The sequence below is a fragment of the Microcaecilia unicolor genome, chromosome 10 (assembly GCF_901765095.1).
Source record: "Microcaecilia unicolor chromosome 10, aMicUni1.1, whole genome shotgun sequence".
NCBI classification, from domain to species: domain Eukaryota; kingdom Metazoa; phylum Chordata; class Amphibia; order Gymnophiona; family Siphonopidae; genus Microcaecilia; species Microcaecilia unicolor.
This window is the reverse complement of record NC_044040.1, coordinates 213,682,449-213,704,820: the sequence shown is the minus strand read 5'-3', so window position 1 is coordinate 213,704,820 and position 22,372 is coordinate 213,682,449. Positions and strand designations below refer to the sequence as shown.

At 44.4% G+C, this 22,372-nt stretch overlaps 1 protein-coding gene across 4 annotated transcripts in view; it reads left to right on the top strand.

The window, feature by feature from the left end:
* LPP (LIM domain containing preferred translocation partner in lipoma) overlaps nucleotides 1-22,372 on the top strand; it is a 618,364-nt gene that overhangs the window by 430,654 nt on the left and 165,338 nt on the right. For all 4 annotated transcript variants that reach the window (XM_030216648.1, XM_030216645.1, XM_030216646.1 and 1 more), the window contains one exon: nucleotides 7,793-8,494. In XM_030216648.1, the coding sequence (XP_030072508.1) occupies nucleotides 7,793-8,494 (702 nt within the window). The remainder of the gene's footprint in view (nucleotides 1-7,792; nucleotides 8,495-22,372) is intronic.

The window sequence follows — 22,372 nt, the reverse complement described above, 5'->3', positions numbered from 1 at the left end:
AAGTCTGATCGTCCCAGTATTCTTCCCCACTCCACGCTTCCATTTTTGACTGATTGCAATTCCGGGAAAGTCAGAGGTCCGGTCGGGAAGGAAGCTTTTTACATGCTCTAAATAGCCCCTTTGTGCTCCGTGTACAGCATTTTAAACAAACAGTTCTATTGCCAGGATGAACCAAATGTGGTAAGAAAAAGTCTTGGTTAGTGCAGTGGACTTTGATCCTGGAGAACTGAGTTCGATACCCACTGCAGCTCCTTGTGACTCTGGGCAAGTCACTTAACCCTCCATTGCCCATGGTACAAAATAAGTACCCGAATATATGTAAACCGCTTTGAATGTAGTTGCAAAAACCTCAGAAAGGTGGTATATCAAGTCCCATTTCTCTTTCCCCCTTTCCCTTATGACATCACAATATCAGAAGTGAGCCAAGTATCGGGCAATCTAGCCATTGTGACATCACTGATGAGGTTGGTTCTTATTGGTGGAATGAGTGGAGGAGTAGCCTAGTGGTTAGTGCAGCAGACTTTGATCCTGGGGAACTGAGTTCAATTCCCACTGCAGCTCCTTGTGACTCTGGGCAAGTCACTTAACCCTCCATTGCCCCTGGTACAAAAGAAGTACCTGAATATTACTACTACTACTACTTATCATTTCTATAGCGCTACAAGGCATACGCAGCGCTGCACACCATACACAAAAGACAGTCCCTGCTCAAAGAGCTCACAATCTAGATAAGACAGGTAAACAGACAGAACAATTAAGGGTAAGGGAATAAAGAGGTGAGGATAAAGGACAGGGTAAGTGAGTTAGGAGTCAAATGCAGTGGTAAAGAGGTGGGTTTTGAGTTTGGACTTGAAAATGGCTAAAGACGGGGCTAGACGTACATGCTCGGGAAGTCTATTCCAGGCGTGAGGTGCAGCGAGATAAAAGGAACGGAGTCTGGAATTAGCAGTAGAGGAGAAAGGGACAGACAAGAGAGATTTATCTACAGAACGGAGTACTTGAGGGGGGACGTAGGGAGAGACAAGAGTGGAGAGGTTCTGGGGAGCGGTAGAGTGAATGCACTTATAGGTCAGTAGGAGAAGTTTGAATTGAATGCGGAAACGGATAGGGAGCCAGTGAAGTGACTTAAGGAGAGGGCTAATGTGGGCATAGTGACTTTGGCGGAAGGTGAGTCACGCAGCAGAGTTTTGGACTGATTGAAGAGGAGAGAGATGGCTAAGAGGGAGGCCGGTGAAAAGTAGGTTACAATAATCAAGACGAGAGGTGATAAGAGTGTGGGTAAGGGTTCTGGTAGAGTGCTCAGAGATAAAGGGACGGATTTTGCTAATGTTGTAGAGAAAGAAACGACAGGTTTTGGCAATCTGCTGAATGTGAGCAGAGAAGGGGAGAGAGGAGTCAAAGATGACCCCAAGGTTATATGTAAACCGCTTTGAATGTAGTTGCAAAAACCTCAGAAAGGCGGTATATCAAGTCCCAGTTCCCTTTCCCTTTATTGGTAACTTATAAAGTACAACAACCTGAAGGGATCTATGTACGACACAGTTCTGAATGGACCTATGTTCAAAAAATGTAGGTCCCAACACACAGTCTCAAGAGCCAAACTCTTGCACAGTCCCAAAAGCTAGACTCAAGCACAGGCCGGTGTTTCGGCTTCCCCTGCCTTCCTCAGGAGTCCTGCAATATGGGCAGAGGATAATTTAGGGATCCTTTTACCAAGCTGCTAGTGGCAGGGGCCTTTTTACTGGGTAAAAAGCCCCCAAACATGGTCATGTGGTAAGAGAACTCTTACTGCGTGGCCATTCGGCAGGAAGCTCTTACTGCCACCCGTTTTTAGTGAGAGTACCTCATACATGTATGCTAGGACCTAGTACACAGTATGCCAAATCTTTGGGTAAAGGCCCTAATCTCATTAAATTTCTTTTTGTTGTCCTGACATGGCATTTCATTTCTGTGGGTGAATAAAAGCTTAACATCTTTGCAAAGTCTGCATAGTTAGCCAGACACTGACCATTATAATCCAAGTGGGTCAGCATGATGTTGTGATAATGTACTAATTAAGTCATAGCATGAATACAGCACAAAGAGCTGGAGAACAGATCAGAACACCATGGAAGTACAAACAGCTGAAGAATGGAACTTCATCACAACCCCCATGCTGGCATTACAGTGATTCACACAAAGCCTGGATGAATACAGCACAGACAGCTGAAGAGTGCCTTTTCATCACAACCTCATTCTGGCATTACGGTGATTTAACAGAGCCTGAATACAGCACAAACAGCTGAAAGATGCACCTGGGAAAAGAACAGTGAAAATAAGAGACGGTAATATTTTGAGGCTGCACAACCTTTAATCCTAGAAGAACCTGAAAATATGAAATTAGAGTATTGTAAAGAGGGTGACCTCGGAAGAAGCCCAAAAGCAGAAGCCACAGTATAGCCGTTGCTGCTGTAAGGCAGTAATTCTGCCGTTAAACGTCTGTTAACAGTGTCATTTTTCTATGGAAGGTGTGGCTGTTTTACAGGGCCCAGGGGCTACAGCAGAGCTCTGAACAAATGATAGGTTTTTACATACTTGTACCTTTCAGCAGCAAAGAGAAAAATACATTCCAAGGTAAACAGAGCGGGACTGGTACAGACTGTTCTTTCGGAGCACTAAAAGCACATGTCCAGAGAAATAGGTTTCCTGCTCTGTCATCTGAGCACCAATACCTTGCACAGTGTTGTAGGAAGTGCTGCTGGAGCAGACAGACAAGACAACCTTTGTGTTTTCTTTGAGCTTTCAGTTCCCTCACATAGTTACAAAGCGGCACAAAAGGAGAAATTATAGAAGTTAATCTCTGGAACTCATTGGGGAGCAAGTGGTAAAAGCAGTTAATGTAGTGGGTTTATAAAAAGGTTTGGACAAATTCCTGGAGGAAAAGCCCATAAACCATTAAGTAAACGTACAGAAACTGAGAGAAATGAAGGCAGATAAAGAGCAACAGGCTTATTTTCGAAAGAGAAGGGCGCCCATCTTTCAACACAAATCGGGAGGTGGGCATCCTTCTCTCAGGGTTGCCCCAAATCGGCATAATCGAAAACCGATTTTGGGCGTCCCCAACTTCTTCCCGTCGCGGGGATGACCAAAGTTCCCGGGGGCGTGTCGGAGGCGTAGCAAAGGCGGGACTGGGGCGTGCCTAACAGATGGGCGTCCTCCAACAATAATGGAAAAAAGAAGGGCGTCCGTCCCTGAGGAGCACTTGGGCGACTTTACTTGGTCCATTTTTTCTTACGACCAAGCCTCAAAAAGGTGCCCGAACTGACCATATGACCACCGGAGGGAATCGGGGATGGCCTCCCCTGACTCCCCCAGTGGTCACTAACCCCCTCCCACCCTGAAAAAAACAACTTTAAAAACTTTTTTTGTCAGCTTGAAATGTCATACTCGGGTCTATCGCAGCAGTATGCAGGTACCTGGGGGGGGGGGGGGGGGAGGTATGTGTGTGTCAGCGGAGGCATAGCGAAGGTGTGGACGTCCTTCTTTCAAACATTTTGGACGTCCTGAACTGCCCCTCCCCCCCCACAGGGTCGGCCAGATTTCAAGGGAGTGGAGTGGAGGAGTGGCCTAGTGGTTTGATTACTAGTCTTGCAATCCAGAGGTGGCTGGTTCAAATCCCACTGCTGCAACTTGTGATCCAGAATCCAAATAAATAAAGGGGATGTCAGAGGCATAGCAAAGGCGTGGACGTCCTTCTCACAGAAACATCCACATTTTGGACGTCCTCAACTGCCGTCGCAGAGACAGAGGCATAGCGAAGGACGTCTACACCTTCTCCGTCCTGTTTATATCTTTTTGAATGTGAGGTCTTCAGAATTGTACACAATATTCTAAATGAGGTCTCACCAGAGTCTTATACAGGGGCATCCTCACCTCCTTTTTCCTACTGGTCATTCCACTTTCCATGCACTCAAACATCCTTCTAGCATTTACCGTCGCCTTTTCTACCTGTTTGGCCAACTTAAGATCATCACATACAATCACACTTCTTTTCATGCCCCCAAATTCTTCACCTCCTAATCTGTACTGCTCCCTCTGTTTTTTTTGTAGCCCAAATGTATGACCCTGCATTAGCTGCCAAATTTTGGGCCAAGCTTCACTAGGTTCCTCCTCATATTATCCCCATCCAGGGGATTAGCCAGACCTCAGAGAGAAAGGGGGTCCAGAGCCCAAGGTGGGGGGGGGCACATTTTAGCCCACCTCCCTCAGCTGCTGACCCTCCCCCACCACTTTCAACCCCCCCCCCCTGCAGCCACCAACCCTCCCGCACCCTGCCACTTTTGACCCCCCACCGCCGCAAGATACCTTTCCTGGCGGGGGTCCCCAACCTCCGCCAGCCGAAGTCTTCTTCAGTGCCGGTCTCCGGCGCGTTCGCTGATCTGTGTTGTAAGTCCTGATGTCCAGAACGTCCTGCGCTTTGGGCTCTGGCCCCTCTCCCCCCCCCCCCCCCCGAGGTCTGGCAATGCTGCTGCTTCCAGCAATCATGGGGTGGACCAATGAGACTTCCAGCAGTCACTGAAGGGTGTAAACTTGTTTATTGATAAAGCACCTCGTGTCAAACGGACCCATTTCATGTGAGGTGCTTTGTCAGTAAGCAAGTTTACACCCTTCAGTAACTGCTGGAGGACGCAGTGGTCCACTCCTACTTCTCCCATCTTCCACCTTCCCTTCTGTAGGGGTTATTTCCTGCTCTCTCTTTTTTTTTTTTTTTGATTTGGTACCCTTCTAGAGATGCCCTTCATAGGCCAGCAATAACACATCGAAATACATATTTGAGACCATAAATCATGAATAAGTCTGCATAATCTTGAGCGTATCGGACTCATTCTGCATTTAGGATGCATTTCTACAGCAGGGCGTCTATCATTAGGCAGCCAGAGGGGCACATGGGTGGAGTTTGTTTTGTAAAGTAAAGTAGTTGCTGTGCTCCTTGAAAGTATACTAGCATAACCAGAGATATAAATGGATTTCACACAAGCCGTGGCAGGGGTGCACTTAACTTATGGTATTCTGTAAATTATGGGGGAAATTCTATGAACGGCAATCAAATATGGGTGCAAAACAAAATGGCAGTGTGTACTATTCTATGAAGGACGACACCCTTGGCGCCATGTCCCTTGTCTAACAGTAGACTGCTGAAACCTGGTGTAAATGCTGGCACCCAAGTTAGGCATGCTGAGGCAGTATTTTGTAACTATGCATGCAACTTGTCGGAATGCCCCTGAGATGCCCATGGCCACGCCCCTTTTGAGTTATGCACTAGTAGCATTAGACGCCATGCCTCATAGAAGAGCGCACAGCCAAATGAATGCGCAAATCCTAATTGATGCCAGTTAACTTCAATAATTGGTTGTTAGCACCCAATTAATGGTAGTTAAGGGCTCGTTACTTAATTTGCATATGCATCTTGAGCACGCAAACGTGAGAGCCCTATATGGAATTTGGGGGTTTGTATATAAGTGGGAATCCCACTTATGTCCCACCCATACTCTGCCCTGTGTATGTCCCCCTTGCAGATATGCGCTGTGTAAGTTAATCAGGTATTTGCAGAGTAGCGCTTAGGCGCCATTCAAGCATCTATTTGCGTAAGTAACGGTATTCCCAACATTTATGTGCATAACATGTGTAAATCGTAGCACGTAATTTATAGAATTGGCCTGTTAATGCAGTTGTCACAGAGTAACCAGGCCATCCTTCAGGGGTGGGGTGATCACTGAGGGACCCCCCTGCAACCAGCCGGAGAATCTATGAAAAGGCAGGCACTGGTGTGCAGAGCCTGGGATCTTTCATTAATTCTTGGGGACAATGGCTGAATTTTAGCATGTAATGGAAAAGGTGCTGGTACTCAGTACCCCTGAGTTCCCTCTGAAAAAAAGCCCTGGATATATATTATTTTTATTATTACATTTGTACCCCGCGCTTTCCCACTCAAAGCAGGTTCAATATAGGTAACAGGGATTGTTATTATCTTACAAGTGTAAAAACACTTCAGATCTAATGTTTTTTTCTGAATCACACTGGTTTGGGTTAAAGAAAATATATGTGACCAATAATGGAGCTGTCTCCTTGTCATTAATACCCCAAAAGTATTATTTATCCCAAAAGAATGTTTGAGAATTTTCTGTTTGCACAATCAGAAAGGAGTTTAGTAATTCAGAGAGCAGTTTGGAGAAATAAAATTAATATTCCGCTTTCTCTTCTGATTCTTATTGGACTTTTGAAGGGAGTTAAGGGTTTTGGAAGCCTTTCCTGCATAGCGGCTCATGCCATTGTGGGTTTAATTAAATCAGGGTGCTGAGGGTTGTTATAAACCTCTCCTAGTGTTGTTCTGTTATGCCCTTGACTTGAAAACAAAAGGAACAGTATTTGTGTGACCTTGGAACAAGAGATTTGTTTATTCTCAGCATGAGTAAAAATGTAAGGAATCAGATTTTACAAAGAAGAGTTTAAAAACTTGGAATAAACCCAGCATGTGGAGAAAACTGGATGCAGGGACAAGCAAAGATGGGTAGCACGTATTTGAGATGTTGATAAGCCAGCCATGTTTACTGACTTAGCTTTGGTTGCCAGAGACTGAAACTCTTCACATTGGGTGTGTGTGGGGGGGGGGGGGGGGGGGGGATATCAAGGTAGGCTGTCGTTAACATGGGTTATTTTAGGCCAGGTCCCATTTTATGCAATGAGACCTTGTTATTAATAACTGGTGATAACAATAAAATAGCATGTCTTAATGGTAGGTAGCCCTCATTAATAACTTCCTCCCTTAACTAAAGAAAAAAAGAAATGTCTCTTGAAATTCAAATCACTACTATATATAATAAAAGTGAGCCAAGTATAGGGCAATCAAGCCATTGTGACATCACTGAAGAGGTTGTTAGGCATTGGTGCAATGAGGCATAATGACATCACAATATCAGCTTTGGTTACCAGAGACTGAAACTCTTCACACTAAGGGGGAAAGTTATCAATGTGGGATACCATTAAGATGTGTTATTTTACCACAAGTTGTGCTGTTTTAGTACAGGTCCCATTTTATGCAAATGAGACCTAGTTATTACTAACTGGGGATGACAGTAAAATAATCTGTTTTAATGGTAACTCACGTTGAAAACTCCTCCCCCTTCCCTTTAGTGTGAAGAGTTTTGGTATTGTGATGTCATAATGCCTCATTCCACCAATAAGAGCCAACCTAATCAGTGATGTCACAATGGCTTGATTGGCTCACTTTTATTACATATAGCAGGGATTTCGATTTCTAGAGACATTTCTTTTCTCTTTAATTAAGGGGGGTGTTATCAAAATGGGCTACTCTTAAGAGAGGTTATTTGAGTATTAACCCCAGTTATTAGTAACTGGGTCTCATTGCATAAAATAGGACCTGTGCTAAAATAGCATGAGATAGTGGTAAACGAACACATCTTAACAGTAGCCCACGTTGGTAACTTCCCCCCTTAGTGTGAAGAGTTTCAGTCTTGGGTAACCAGAGCTGATATTGTGATGTCATAATACCTCATTCCACCAATAAGAGCCAACCTCATCATTGATGTCACAATGACTTGATTGTCCTGTACTTGGCTCAATTTTATTACATATAGCAGTGATTTCGATTTCTAGAGTCATTTTTTTTTATTTACTTAAGTGAGGAAGTTATTAATGTGGCAAGTATTTTCTTTGCAGCTGCTTGCTTTTGTTTTCACTCTTTGTAGTGGTTTCTTCTTATCAATTCTTATGTAAATGTTTTGTTTTTTTTTAGGGCTCCGCAGTGACATCTCCCCCAGGAAACACACCAGTCACAGGGCATAAGAGAATGACCATCCCCACCCAGCCACCTTTAACAGCCACCAAAAAGTCCATGTCTAAGCCGCAGCCACAGTCCACCTCTCAACCTTCTCCAGCCCCTGTTTTTTCAGCAGGCACCGGAAAACATCAACCTCAGCCAGTGCCAGCATCCTATACTACAGCATCCACCCCTACCAGGCCAACTTTCAATGTGCAGGTGAAATCTGCTCAGCCGAGTCCTCACTTTATGCCATCAGGTCTCCAGCCTGGACAACAGTACAGTTTGCAAACAACCCAGCCCTACCAAGGATTTCAGCCAGCCCGGTCCCCAGGACCGGTCCAGTATTCTCCTTCTCAGCCCCGTGGCCCTGACTATGGGTATTCTCCACCCCAACCTGTTCGCCACCCAGAGCCAGACTATCGTTATCCCCCAGCTGTCCAGAACGTGTACCAAGACCCCTATTACCTTACGGGTCCTGGCTATGGTGCAAGAAATGATTCAGAACCAGCCTATGGTCCACAGCCTACTTGGAGGCCAGAACCAGCACCAGCATATTCCCTGTCTGCTTCCACGGGCCAGAATCCAGCGGGAGCGTATCCACCAGCCAGCGCCAAAAAGACCTACATCACTGATCCAACACCATTACCACAAATGCCACCACCACTGCAGCCACAGGTAAGAAAGAAATGCATATATTAGGGTAGTTGGTTTGGATATGCACAGGACAAATATTTTCAATTTGTTTTCAGTTCATTTGGGCTTTTATTTTTTTTCATTTCACATATTTACTTAATAAAAAATATTTTTAGTATAGGTTAAAACTTTTTTTTAACATGCACTAAATCAGTGTAGCATGCACTACATTTTTAAGGTATTCTAATAAACCAAGGGGCACTTTTACTGAAGCTTAGCAGACGCTAAAATGTTACACGTTCCATTTTATACCTATGGGCAAGGGCATAGCTGGGTGGGGCCACGGGGGCATGGGCCCCCCACAGATTTAGCCCTGGCCCCCTCTACTTACCCCCCCCCCCCCCCCCCCCCCCCCGTTGCCGACCCTCCCCTGCCGCTTTCAATCCCCCTTCCCGCCGCTGCTGACCCTTCCCCGCCGACCGGTACTTCTGCCGGTCTCTGGCACCTTCGCTGATTTGTTTCTGTGAGTCCTGACGTCCTGCGTGCATGTAGAACGTCAGGAGTCAGGACTCACATAAACAGATCAGCAAAGGCGCCAGAGACCAGCGCTGAAGACTTCAGCTGGCGGGAGTTTAGAGCTAAACGCGCTGTGATTGGCTCAGAGACTTCCAGGTCTCTCAGCTGAGTGAAGCACGGCCAAAAAGGACATTTTTATTATTTGGGTGTGAATAATGGCCAAAATGGAAGGCTATTTTTGTGATGGACGCTTTCAACTCTCCGATATCAGCTAATTTAAAAACGGCCAACATGGAAGGCATTTTTGAAGCGGAGCAATTTTTTGTTGTTGTTGTTACTTTTGTAGCAGTTTTTCAATCCAGTGCAGCCCCAACGAGAGGTAAGACCTCTCGTTAGATTTTCCGGCGTTTTCCACCCTTAAGGCAATCGGAAAAGGTTAGTGCATCTCATTACAATAGGGTTTCTGCACAATTTGCTCATCTGCGTTCGGTTTTCGTTAGCTGCTACAGTCATAGGAAAAAAGTCTTTAGTGCACGCCAGGGTTTACTACTTGCTCGTTAAGTTTAGTGCATCTGACCCAAAGTGATTATACCAGTAACAAGAAGCTGTTCCATTTAGAATTTTAAATACAAAAGAAGCCAATTTAAATAAAATGCTTGCCTCCCCTGGAAGCCAGAAATGGGCTTTGCACATTTTAACATGAGATTTTTCTGTATTTCTAACACGTCCTAAAATCGGGCTTTTTTTTTTTTTACATAGTCTCACACAAATTTTTCAATTAGTTTGTGGGACTTGTAAAAAAATGAATGGGACTAACTCAGCATTAGCACTTGCTAGCGTGAACATGCAAGCTGGTTAACACTTCCATGCCCATTCTTTACCCCCTCTGAAAAATTATTTTTAAAAATAGTTAATGCGCACAAAGCCTATTAATGTATCTTGTGGTATCCTGCTTTTAACATGCTAAGCACATATTAGGGCTAAATATCCATTAGCAAAAAGGCACCTTAGTTTTGTATGTGGAAACAGGTTGGGTTGCCAGCTGTCTCCACTCCAGGTTTTCATGATGGGCTGATTCAGTCCTGGTTTTACCCCCACGGCATGCAGGAAGTTTTGCTTTTTTTTTTTAGGGAATGCGGTAGGATGATTAAAGGTAAAGTTGCTGTTTGCTATGCGGTAAAATCCAGGACTGGATAAATGTGCCCTGGAGCCAATTGGCAACCATAGAAACAGACATTATAAAAACACTAGTGAAAAAGGCCCGTTTCTGACACAAATGAAATGGGCGCTAGCAAGGTTTTCCTCGGAGTGTGTATGTTTGAGAGAGTGACTGTGTGTGTGTGTGAGAGAGAGAGAGTGAGTCTGGGTGCGAGTGTGTCTGTGAGAGAGAGAGTGTGTGCAAGTGCGTATGTGAGACACAGTATGAGAGAGAGAGAGAAAATGTTTCACACAGATACAGTGTGTGCGAGAGAGAGATTGTATGTGAGACACAGACTCTCTGTGAGACTGCGTGTACGAGACCAAGAGAGTATGTGAGTGACTGTGTGACACATAGAGAGTGAATGTGATACAGTGTGAGACATAGAGTTTGTGAGAGACAGTGTGTGAAAGTGAGAGAGAAAGACATTGACTGTGAGAGAGAGAGAGAGAGTGTGTGAGAGAGACAGTGTGTGTGTGTCAGAGATACCACCCCCTCATCTCTGGTGTCAGGCTCCTCCCCCCCCCCCCCCCCCCCTCTGGTGTCTGAGCGTTACTGTGCAGGACGCTGTGCTTCAAGGAACTGACCAATCCTATTTAATAGAATGCACCTCCAACATTCTGAAGCCGAGAAACCTCGTGTGGTTGGTCACTTCTGCTTGTGACATACCCGGAAGTATGTGATGTCAATTCAGGAGATGGATACAGAGAGCAGGAATGCCTCAGCCATGCAGTCAGCTTCAGAATGTTGGCGGTGCGTTTTATTATATAGGATGCAAATCAGACTGCATAAATAACACTCCTATCTTTGCCCGCTATTAACGTAACCAGTCAGCACTGAATATTCGCATAGCTGGTTAAGTTAGCGTTGGCCAAAAAACCCCTTAGATAATCGGTGGTGGTCACTGGAAACAGGCCGGCATTGACTAGGGTCAGCGGCGACCATGGCACTTTATCGTCGGTTCATTAGTGAAGGATATGGCCGTCAGATTTGCAGTTAAACCATTTAGGATAATTGAAAGCTTCAGCATCACATTTTCAAAGGAAAGAAAAGCATTGTATGAACAAGTGCCCCCTTTCAACCCATCCAGTGGTCTCAAATTGTAGACCCTCCATTCCCAACCCAGGGCACACCTAGACCCATCAGGTTTATAGAATATCTATAATAAATATGCATGAGATAGATTTGCATGCACTGCCTCGATTGCATGCAAATCTGATTCATGAATATTCATTATGGATATCCTGAAAACCTGATGGGACTAGGTATGCCCCAAGGACTGGGTTGGGAATGACTGTTGTAGACTATTGTCTGTGCAATGTACACATGAATCATTTAGTGAGGATTCTCCGATATTGTCCTGTCAGGGAAAAGATATAGCATCATTCAAGCTGGGCTGGCTGTGACGAAGAGGGTATATCTGTAATGTATCAGGAAAACCTCTAATCCAGGCACAACCACTAGAGTCAGAAAACATCTTGTTTTGATGGCTTCATTACTGATTTACGAAAACAGAGTTACGGAAATCCAATTAAGTGACTTTTACTTTGCTTGCTGGTAAATCTGCTTTTATGAGTATTGAAAAGTTAGGTGATGGAGATGTTCTTAAAATCAACATAATATCAATGTTTTCAAGCATGGCTTTGCCTTTTAAGTGTCTCTTTCATTTAGTTTTGTGTATTGATGTATGTGAGAAGAAGGTGAGCTTGTCAAAGTGCCATGGCAGCCTCTTTTCCAACACTACAGTCTTGTGGCACTGTTGTTTCTTTTCCAAGTTGGCTGACATGCTTCAGTGGAGGTTTCCTCCCAAATAGAAGCCCATAAATTAATCAGTAACCAATAAAACTCAGGAGTTTAGGAAACGCTAATCATGTGATAAACTGGTCAGTATGCCAAGGACAATTAAATGAAGAATTTGTTTATTGTTCTCAGTCCTTCAGTGGAAGAGGACACCTACGTTAAAATCAAAACCAAATAAAGCCATTAATGTCAAACGTTGCAGTGTTCCACCCCATTGCTGAAGTAGGGGTTAGCCATTAATCCTTTCACATGGATGCTTAGCGAAATTAATTCTTCTCCGCCATTTCTCTGAATGTGTTGCTCAACCTTTCTTTTGACCATTGACTGCATTGCTTGTGGATGTGAACAGTCAGAAACAAACAGGATCCTCCCTTAAACACAACACAACACAGTAGTGATTCATATACAAAATAGAAGGAATAGAGAGGCCAGTATTCCAGGACAAGAGATTCCAAACTGAAGTTTTTTGTTTTTTGTTTTTTTTTTAATTTTATTTATTCATTTTTCACAATTTTTACAAGCATTACTACTTGGGTAGGAAAAACAGTTAGGGAAAATATCAATTTAAACAAATCCAAGAAATTATTATAAACTTGTTTTAGACCACCAAAATTAGAGGCTAAGAGCTGTTAACTTAGGAAGAAGTATTTTAACAAAAACAAATCACTAGATGCAATAAAGCAATAGCAGATTATTGTAACCCCCCAAAATCATAATCACAATTCCCAATATCCAAATCTTGAAGCAGAGCATAACGGTTTAAGTTCAACAAGCATTATTATAATTTTTTCTGAGAAATAAATTGTTTTAAGTGTTCAGGCAAAAAGAAAACATATTTCACCCCCAGGTATTTTACGTTGCATTTGCACGGATAGTTCAAGTGGAACGAGGCTCCTAAAGACAAAGTTTCTGCTCGAAGTGTTAAGAAGTCTTTCCTCCTAGTTTGGGTTCATTTAGTAACATCTGGGAATACCCAGATTTTCCCTCCATAGAATAGATTTTGTATATTCTTCAAGGCCATCTTCCTAACAAGTTCTAAATCTTGGGAAAATACAAATGAGACCAACAAAGTTTGTCGCTCAGTTACATCGAGGTTTCCAGCAATTCTGAGACATTTAGTTCCGGTTGATCCATCCTTTGCCCAACTTTCTTTGTAGGAAGATAATAAATTTTATTTACTGGAGGCACGTTTTCCAGGGAAAATTTTAAGTTTTCCACCAAATACCTTTTAAAGGTTTCCAGTGGTGTAGATATTGAAGTCCGTGGAAAATTCAAAAAACGTAAATTTAGCCTCCTATTATAGTTTTCAAAGTATTCCAACTTGTTATGTTATCTTGCCCTTATGTTCAGATGAGTATATGAGAGCCCTTCCCTCCCCCCACCACCACCAGCATCGTGCATTCAGTCAGTAAGAAGGTGAACTCTTATATATAGCATCCAAAAGTCTTCCAAATTTGAAGAATCCCAGTTTTGTCAGCACTCTCTAGTGATCAAATCTGCTCTCAAATCAGCCAAACCCTAGTTGACTCTTGCATCTGGGTGGCTATGTCCCATGTATCTTTAAGTTTCTTCCTGAGACATGACTGTAGCAGCCAATCCTCCAGAAAGGGAAGCACATATATTTCCAGGCTTGTAGAGGTGTGCATTTACCACAGCTGGTCATTTTGTGAACACTCCTGGAGCTGATGTTTGCTTATTGTTTTGAGTGACTCAATATGGTGACAAGCTCCGCCTACTGGCTTCAGGTCAGATAATGCCTCAAGTACAAAAGTTAGATTGTGAGCCCTCCGGGGACAGGGGAATAACTTGTGCAGCTGAATGCAACGTATCACACCGCCAAAAAAAGGTGTGCAAAAACTCCAAATAAATGTAATGAGCCTATGCTTGCATTGCCAGCCTACCTTGTCTTCTAGCCAGCTCTTCGGAATCACTGTACGTATCAGAAATTGCAGAAAAAAACTTCAAAATGATGCTCATTACAAATAGCCATAGCGTTTTGTTGTTGTTGGTTTCATGGCAGATTGTTTCTCAGTATTTGTGAATGTTCAGAGGAAGGGTGGTTTTATAACAGATGCCAAACTCATGCATAACTCACACTAATTTTAAAAGGAGAGGATTCATACGTTTTCCATTTTAAAATTTCTCCACAGAAAGTAAGCACACGTGTTCTGGCTAATTTGCACACACGGGTTTCTTGGCTTATGCTAGGAGATCTTCCCGAACATACCTCAACCTCCATTTCCCTACTTTCAAGGGCGTGAAATACAAGACGCTACACGCGTCAACCTTTTCTCACACGAGCACGCAGCTTTGGAACTCACTGCCATGCAACTTAAGAGCGATCCACGAACAAGCATCCTTCCGCAGATTACTGAAGACCCACTTGTTTGAGTCAATCTACGGAAAAAACCAAAACACATAAAGTCTACACTCACTTACATCAATGCATCACACATCCACTCAAGATCTCTCATTCCCCCCAATTCCACATTACTCATACATATACTTACAGGAATAGGTAAACCATGTGCCTAAATGTCTTAACACTACCCTTAAACTTCCTATTATCTCCTCCCAAAGTCTCCCTGTTGATGTCCCATTGTGATATTCCTAATGACAATTTGATTATCATAACTTGTACAATGTAACCCATAACCAATTTGTATCAACAGTATTCTCTGTATTCATATCTTATTGTAAGCCACACTGAGCCCGCAAAGAGGTGGGAAAATGTGGGATACAAATGCAAACAATAAATGTTACATGACTTTACATGTTGTTATACATACTGATCCCTTCTCAATCTTGTCCACAGAAATTCCATCACATAGTTTGGATAAACATATGCACGTGTGCGATTTTAAAAGAAGCCACTTCTGCTGATAAATCTGTTTTATGCACACAAATGGCTATTACAATTAACCGTATAAGTCTGCCCAGCACTATCCCCGCCTCCCAACCACCGGCCCCGCCTCCCACCACCGGCTCTGGCACAGACCGTATAAGTCTGCCCAGCACTATCCCCGCCTCCCCACCACCGGCTCTGGCACTGACCGTATAAGTCTGCCCAGCACTATCCCCGTCTCCCACCACCGGCTCTGGCACTGACCGTATAAGTCTGCCCAGCACTATCCCCGCCTCCCAACCACCAGTCCCGCCTCCTACCACCAGCTCTGGCACAGACCGTATAAGTCTGCCCAGCACTATCCCCGCCTCCCCACCACCGGCTCTGGCACTGACCGTATAAGTCTGCCCAGCACTATCCCCGTCTCCCACCACCGGCTCTGGCACTGACCGTATAAGTCTGCCCAGCACTATCCCCGCCTCCCCACCACCGGCTCTGGCACTGACCGTATAAGTCTGCCCAGCACTATCCCCGCCTCCCCACCACCGGCTCTGGCACAGACTGTATAAGTCTGCCCAGCACTATCCCCGCCTCCCCACCACCGGCTCTGGCACAGACCGTATAAGTCTGCCCAGCACTATCCCCGCCTCTCAACCACCAGCCCCGCCTCCCACCACCGGCTCTGCCACCCAATCTCGGCTAAGCTCCTGTTTCTTTCCTTATTGATATGTGTGGGTTTATATATTTTGTAATTACTTCTTTTTAGCTTGTTAGCCACATTGAACTCGAAATTGTATGGGAAAATGTGGAGTATAAATAAGGCGGTGCCCTCTGATGAGTGATTTCAGCCCATGCAAAACATTTGAAGTTCAAAGAAGAAGCAGTAAAGCTTATATGCAAATATTGACAGATATAGCTACAGGCAGGTACTTAAATGTGGTAAGCCATGGATTTGATTTTGTCATCCCCGAAACCTAGTTGTGACTTAGCGAGAAACAATTGATACTTTTAATCTTTTACAAAAACAGAAATAGGCCAAATGGTGGTAAGGGGCTGTTCCGACCCAGATAAGTCCTGTCCTGCGGAATATATGCTCCTTTCTGTTTTTAGATAGAACAGAATATTAGTCCCCTGGATCGAGCGTAGCATAAAACCAAAAAGATATATAGGATTTTCAGATAGAGCTGGCTTACATGCTGAGAGGAGGACATTTCTTTGTTATCACATTGTGGTCCGGTAGCACAGAGATTGGGATTTTTGTCTCTCCCCTAATAAAGCCTTTCTGCTCCTTTCAAGGCTTTTCAGAGTAGAAATACTTAACAAAAGTCATATCCGCAATACCACCGGACAGCAAGGTATACACCTTCTGGAAGGATCTGCAGCTCATTAAAACATTCCCAACTCTTGCTTTAAATTTGCCCATATGAATAAGTGTTACATTACTGTATTTTTCAGACTATAAGACGCACCTAGGTTTTAGAGGAGGGAAATAGGAAAAAAATTTTTTTTCCTTTTTCCCAACTCTAAAACCTAGGTGCTCCGGTGCGTCTTGTCCGAATCCCGCCCTCCCCCCGGCCCTGTCACCACTTCTCCCTACTCACGCGATCTTCCCTGGTGGTCTAGTGACGTCGGGGCAGAAAAGAGCCCCCTCTTTCCTGCCCAGCGCGCTGCTCTCCATCCTCCTGTATGCATTGCTGCCTAACGGTCTCGGCGAGATTCAAAATCGCCGCCGAGAATTGAAGTATCGGCGGCCATTTTGAATCTCGCCGAGACCGTCAGGCTGACAGGAGGATGGAGAGCAGCGCGCTGGGCAGGAAAGAGGGGGCTCTTTTCTGCCCCGACGTCACTAGACCATCAGGGAAGATTGCGTGAGTAGGGAGAAGTCTACCTTCGGAATATAAGACGCACCCCCCATTTTCCTCCCAAATTTGGGGGGAAAAAGTGCGTCTTATAGTCCGAAAAATACGGTAATTGTTTTACTTTGTGTATTATTTATTTTAAATATTAAACACTAAATCAGATTTGAAGGAAACAGATTGGTTCGCCAGTTCAAAGTACAAAAAAAGAGAAAAATCCATGTTAATATACATAGACTTAATCCCACAATGACAAAAAAAAACTGGACGGACACCAAAATCTTGTAGCTGGCTGTGGAACCCTTTTACTAAAGGGCGGAAGGGTGGTGTGGGTTTGGTATGCGGCAAATCGGGTCTACAACTGGGCGTGGCAGTCCCGCCTTTGCCACACGCCACTTCTGGCGCTAGAAAATACATTTTTACTTTCTAACGCCGGGGGTGTGTGGACAGCACCACACGCTAAATAGGAAGCAGTAAGGGCTGCAACTGTAAATGTTCGCACCAGTGGCGTAGCTATGTGTGGCCAGGGGGGCCTGGGACCCCATAGATTTGGTCCTGGACCCCCCTGCTGATTACCCTCTCGACCCCCCCCTCCCGCCGCCAACCCACCGTCGCCTGCCTTTACTGGCGGGGGACCCCAACCCCCGCCAGCAAAGGTAGGCGACGGCGGGTTGGCGGCGGGAGGGGGGGTCGAGAGGGTCGGCGGCGGGGGGGGGGGGACAAAGTTGGTGGTGGCGGCGGGGTCGGCAATTGCGGGGGAGGGTCAGCGGCGCTGGGAGGGGGGCTAAAATGTGCTCCCTCACCTCGGGCTGTGGACCCCCCTCCCGCCGAAGTCTGGCTACGCCCCTGGTTCGCACGGCAATATTTTTGCTTACCGTCCGGCCATTTACTGCTCCTCCTGAAAAAAAAAGCCCCTTTTATTGATGGTGGTAAAAGGTGGCTTGGCGCATGGCAAACCCACGCACTGATGCCACCACGGGCCATCTTTTACCACCGTTTGGTAAAAGGGCCCCTTTCTTAAGAGGCAAAAAGACTGGGGGGGGGGAGGGGAAGGAGGAGGGATGACACTCCAGCGGAGGAGAAACACAGGAAATCAGAAATAATGCATTTACTAACTGAAGCAGCTAGACTGACACTTGCGTCCCACAAACCATCTAGGGGGTAATTTCCACTGCTGCAAAATTTACGGCTGCTTTTATTCTAGTGGCTTTTGCAATAATTTTCTGTGGTGTTAAACAAACACTTTCTCTTTGAATATTTCCTAGGGACAAAGTAACCGTAGACATTTATTTTTAGTAATAAAACATATAGGGCTTAGCAGAGCACATGCTGCAGTTTACAAATGCAAGCCTAAGTTTCACACATAATATGCAACCAGCAAGAAAAATAAATATGTAAAAAAACAAAACAAAACCCTGAAACTGCCAATCAAAATGCTGAAACATCTGACTAGCCAAATAGGGAGGCATTACCCAGACAGCTGATGCATTCCAGACACTTCCTTTATCTGCAGGCGGTCGTTGCAACGAAAGTAAGTCATATGGATTTGAAAATGCCACTTGTGTGTGTTACTTTCAGCGCAGGAGCACCTTCTAATGCATTAATCCCTGGCTTCTGTATAGTGCGCCTAGAGATCTGCGTCGAAATCCAGGCGTATTCTATAACAACGTATGTAATTTAATTGGCTTTACAATTAATCAGCTAATCAGCATTGATAACAGCACTTAAGTAACAATAACCACTGAGCCGTGAAAACAACTTATGATCACCTAAACTTCCGGAAATCATTCAAAACTGACCTGTTCAAAAAGGCATACCCTACCGACCCAACTTAAATGCCTGTACCCTGCAACACAACGAAACCAAAGCTCGTAATGGACATATAATAACTCTTCCTCTCTACGATTCCCTAATGTGTCTGTTACACATGAAACTTATTCTACCACAACATTACTGTATTTGTTCATACCGGAATTGGCGAACGCCTTTACGGTACTATGTAAGCCACATTGAGCCTGCAAATAGGTGGGAAAATGTGGGATACAAATGTAACAAATAAATAAGTAATCGATAAAAATTGCAATTTAAGCGCACAACTCACTAAGGGGTCCTTTTACTAAGGTGCGCTGAAAAACGGCCTGCGCTGGTGTAGATGTGTGTATTGGATGCGCAGGTCCATTTTCAGCGCACCTGCAAAAAAGGCCACCTTTAAAATTGGCGTGCCTCCATTTTGGACCTGAAACCTTACAGCCACCCATTGACTTAGCCGTAAGGTCTCACGTATTAACCGGTTGATGATCGTCGGCGCGTGTACACTGCCAAGTACCGCTCGGTTAGCGCCGCATGCCGGAAATGTTCTAGCGCACGTAGTGGACATGCGTAAGAAATGAAATGACTGCCCAGGCCACGCGGTAGCCGGGCAGTAGTTCCAAATTGGTGCACGTTGGGTGCGCGTTAGACACCTATGCGGATTAGTAAAAGGGCCACTAAGCATATTCTGTAACGGACTACACCTAAATTGTAATGCGTGCAGTTCAAAAGGGGCATGACATGGGCATTCCAAAATTTATGCACGTATAGTATATGGCCCAGTGCACGTAAATCCACGCGCAGGGATTTATGTCACGTTTTCACTGGTGTAAATGAAGGTGCATAGTTTTAGGTGTTGGGACATCATAAGTACATAAGTAATGCCACACTGGGAAAAGACCAAGGGTCCATCGAGCCCAGCATCCTGTCCACGACAGCGGCCAATCCAGGCCAAGGGCACCTGGTGAGCTTCCCAAGCGTACAAACATTCTATACATGGAATTGTGGATTTTTCCCAAGTCCATTTAGTAGTGGTTTATGGACTTGTTCTTTAGGAAACCGTCTAACCCCTTTTTAAACTCTACTAAGCTAACCGCCTTCACCATGTTCTCCGGCAACAAATTCCAGAGTTTAATTACGCATTGGGTGAAGAAAAAGTTTCTACGATTTGTTTTAAATTTACTACACTGTAGTTTCATCGCATGCCCCCTAGTCCTAGTATTTTTGGAAAGCGTGAACAGATGCTTCACATCCACCTGTTCCACTCCACTCATTATTTTATATACCTCTATCATGTCTCCCCTCAGCCGTCTCATTTCCAAGCTGAAAAGCCCTAGACTCCTTAGTCTTTCTTCATAGGGAAGTCGTCCCATCCCCGCTATCATTTTCGTCGCCCTTCGCTGAACCTTTTACAGTTCCACTATATCTTTCTTGAGATGCGGCGACCAGAATTGAACACAGTACTCAAGGTGCGGCCACACCATGGAGCGATATAATGGCATTATAACATTCTCACACCTGTTTTCCATACCTTTCCTAATAATACCCAACATTCTATTCGCTTTCCGAGCCGCAACAGCACACTGAGCAGAAGGTTTCAGTGTATTATCGACGACGACACCCAGATCCCTTTCTTGGTCCGTAACTCCTAACATGGAACCTTGCATGACGTAGCTATAATTCAGGTTCTTTTTTCCCACATGCATCACCTTGCACTTGCTCACATTAAACGTCATCTGCCATTTAGTATACTGCGCCTCAATCTAGGTGCCACTTATAGAATGTGCTTATCCGTTAATGATTAGCACGTGGAAGTTTGTCACCTTATATAGAATCTGGTCCAAAGTACTTACTCTGTGGAACAACGTGTACACTTCTAGCTGGGTGACGACGGATGACCAATTTTTATCTCTTTCACTTGAATAAATAAGTGGCGATCAAAGTAAACAGTTTATGAAAATTATCTTCCCAGAAGTGGAGATAGATTCAGGCTTTACTGAAATCTATCCTTCAAGTAAATGTAAACGTGTAGAAGGCGAATGAAACCTTCTGGTGTTTAATCAGGCATTTGCACAGATATCTGAAACCAAGTTCTGTGCTCTAACCGACCTGTTCGATTTCCCCTTCTGCACCGGCAATTAATCACAAGAAAACCCTTTCCAAAAACCTTCAGGTAAGTTTATGGAGATTGCAAGCATAGTACATAAAAACATAGCAGCACATGCTGGATGCATGTAATAAAAACTTTGTAAGCATATTGATGGTGTGAAGATAAGCAAAGGAAGGAGGTAGAGAGAAGTTCGCAGTTGTCTTTGGTCTGACCTGTTTTTGAATAAACATCGTCCTGTTCCACGGTCAATTATCTGCAAAGTACAACGTGTTCTGTAGCCAAAAAAAGACTGTCAGTTAGATGTGGTTAGTCAAAAGGACATGCACGCTGAAGTGAACATTAATCTATTGTATTTGGTATAATTTCATGGAAGCGCTTTACGGGCAGCAGACAAGATTATAAAGCATTTTCATGCTAATTGCAGGATGCAGTGAGAGGAGCAAGCAATGCTGGGAAAAATAAAATAAGGTATGCTCTCTGCAGCCCAGTAATGAAAACATGAAAAAAAAAAAAAAAGCCCTTAGTGACTAACAGCAAACAACAGCCGTCTAATGGAAGCTGCCACACAAACATTTTGTTCTGTTATTTGGATATTGCATGTTTTTGCAAGAGTTTGCAGCTTTAAATTAGAATGACTTTTATTTATTTAATTAAAAGATACTTGTGTGCTGCAAATCTGATCAAAGAACATTCAATGCTGTTTACAATGATCGCCCACAAAATCATAAACAAGACGTAACGAACGTTGTCTTGAAAACAATATAAAACGCCGTTGCAAGAACAACTGTAAAAGTTTAGCATCTGGATCTCTGGTTTACTTGTCAATATGGTAACGATAGAAGTTTTCCCTTTCTGTTTTGCTAGACAATAAAAAGACTGAGGCGTAAATGTGGAAAACAGATATGCCCCGGTGGCTTTGAAAACCAGCACTAAAGGGTAATTTTCCATGCAGCCTGCTGGTGAGAGAGAGATTTCCGTGGAAGTTCGGCGGGCGCTCTGCATGGGAATGGGGATTTGGGGGATTCCGGTGGCTATGGAAGAAGTTACCGTGGGGTTTCGGAAGGGGGTGTAGTTGAAATGTATGGTGACTCCAGAGTGAGGCTTGGAACGTATGGAGAAAAAGCAGTTGCAGTGCCAGAATGAGGCTTGGAATGCCCAGAGAGGCAGCTGGAACAACAGACTGAGGCTTGGAACGCTCATTGTTTGAATAGTGAAAAACATCCAAAAAAACCACGAGAAGCTGTTGGGGTTGGGAGGAAACAGAGGGCTTTGAGCAAGTAAATAATAGCATTGACTCCTGTGGCTACGGGTGGGAATGGAGGAGATTAATTGTGGAGATGAAATGGATCATAGTAGTTAGATTCCAGCGGGGATGGGTGAAATTTCTGGCCCCATGCAACCCTCTACTCTGTGGGGCAGTTGCATGTGATGTATTGGAGCTGCTTGCTATGAACTGAGTCATCATATTCTGCTTTTTCCTGACTCTTAGCAGGAGCTTTGCCCGATCGATAGTCACATCCCTGTTATGGATTTCTGCAGCTTTAACATTATAGGGCTTGATCTTAAAACGGGGTTTCTATGTGAAGTGTCCAAAAAGACATCTTGGTGCTTGTGTTCCTAACCACCAGACAACGAAACTCAAGCGATTCCCACTTCAGGCACAGGCAGCTCCTTGTGACTCTGGGCAAGTCACTTAACCCTCCATTGCCCCATGTAAGCCGCATTGAGCCTGCCATGAGTGGGAAAGCACAGGGTACAAATGTAACAAAAATAAAATAGATACTGT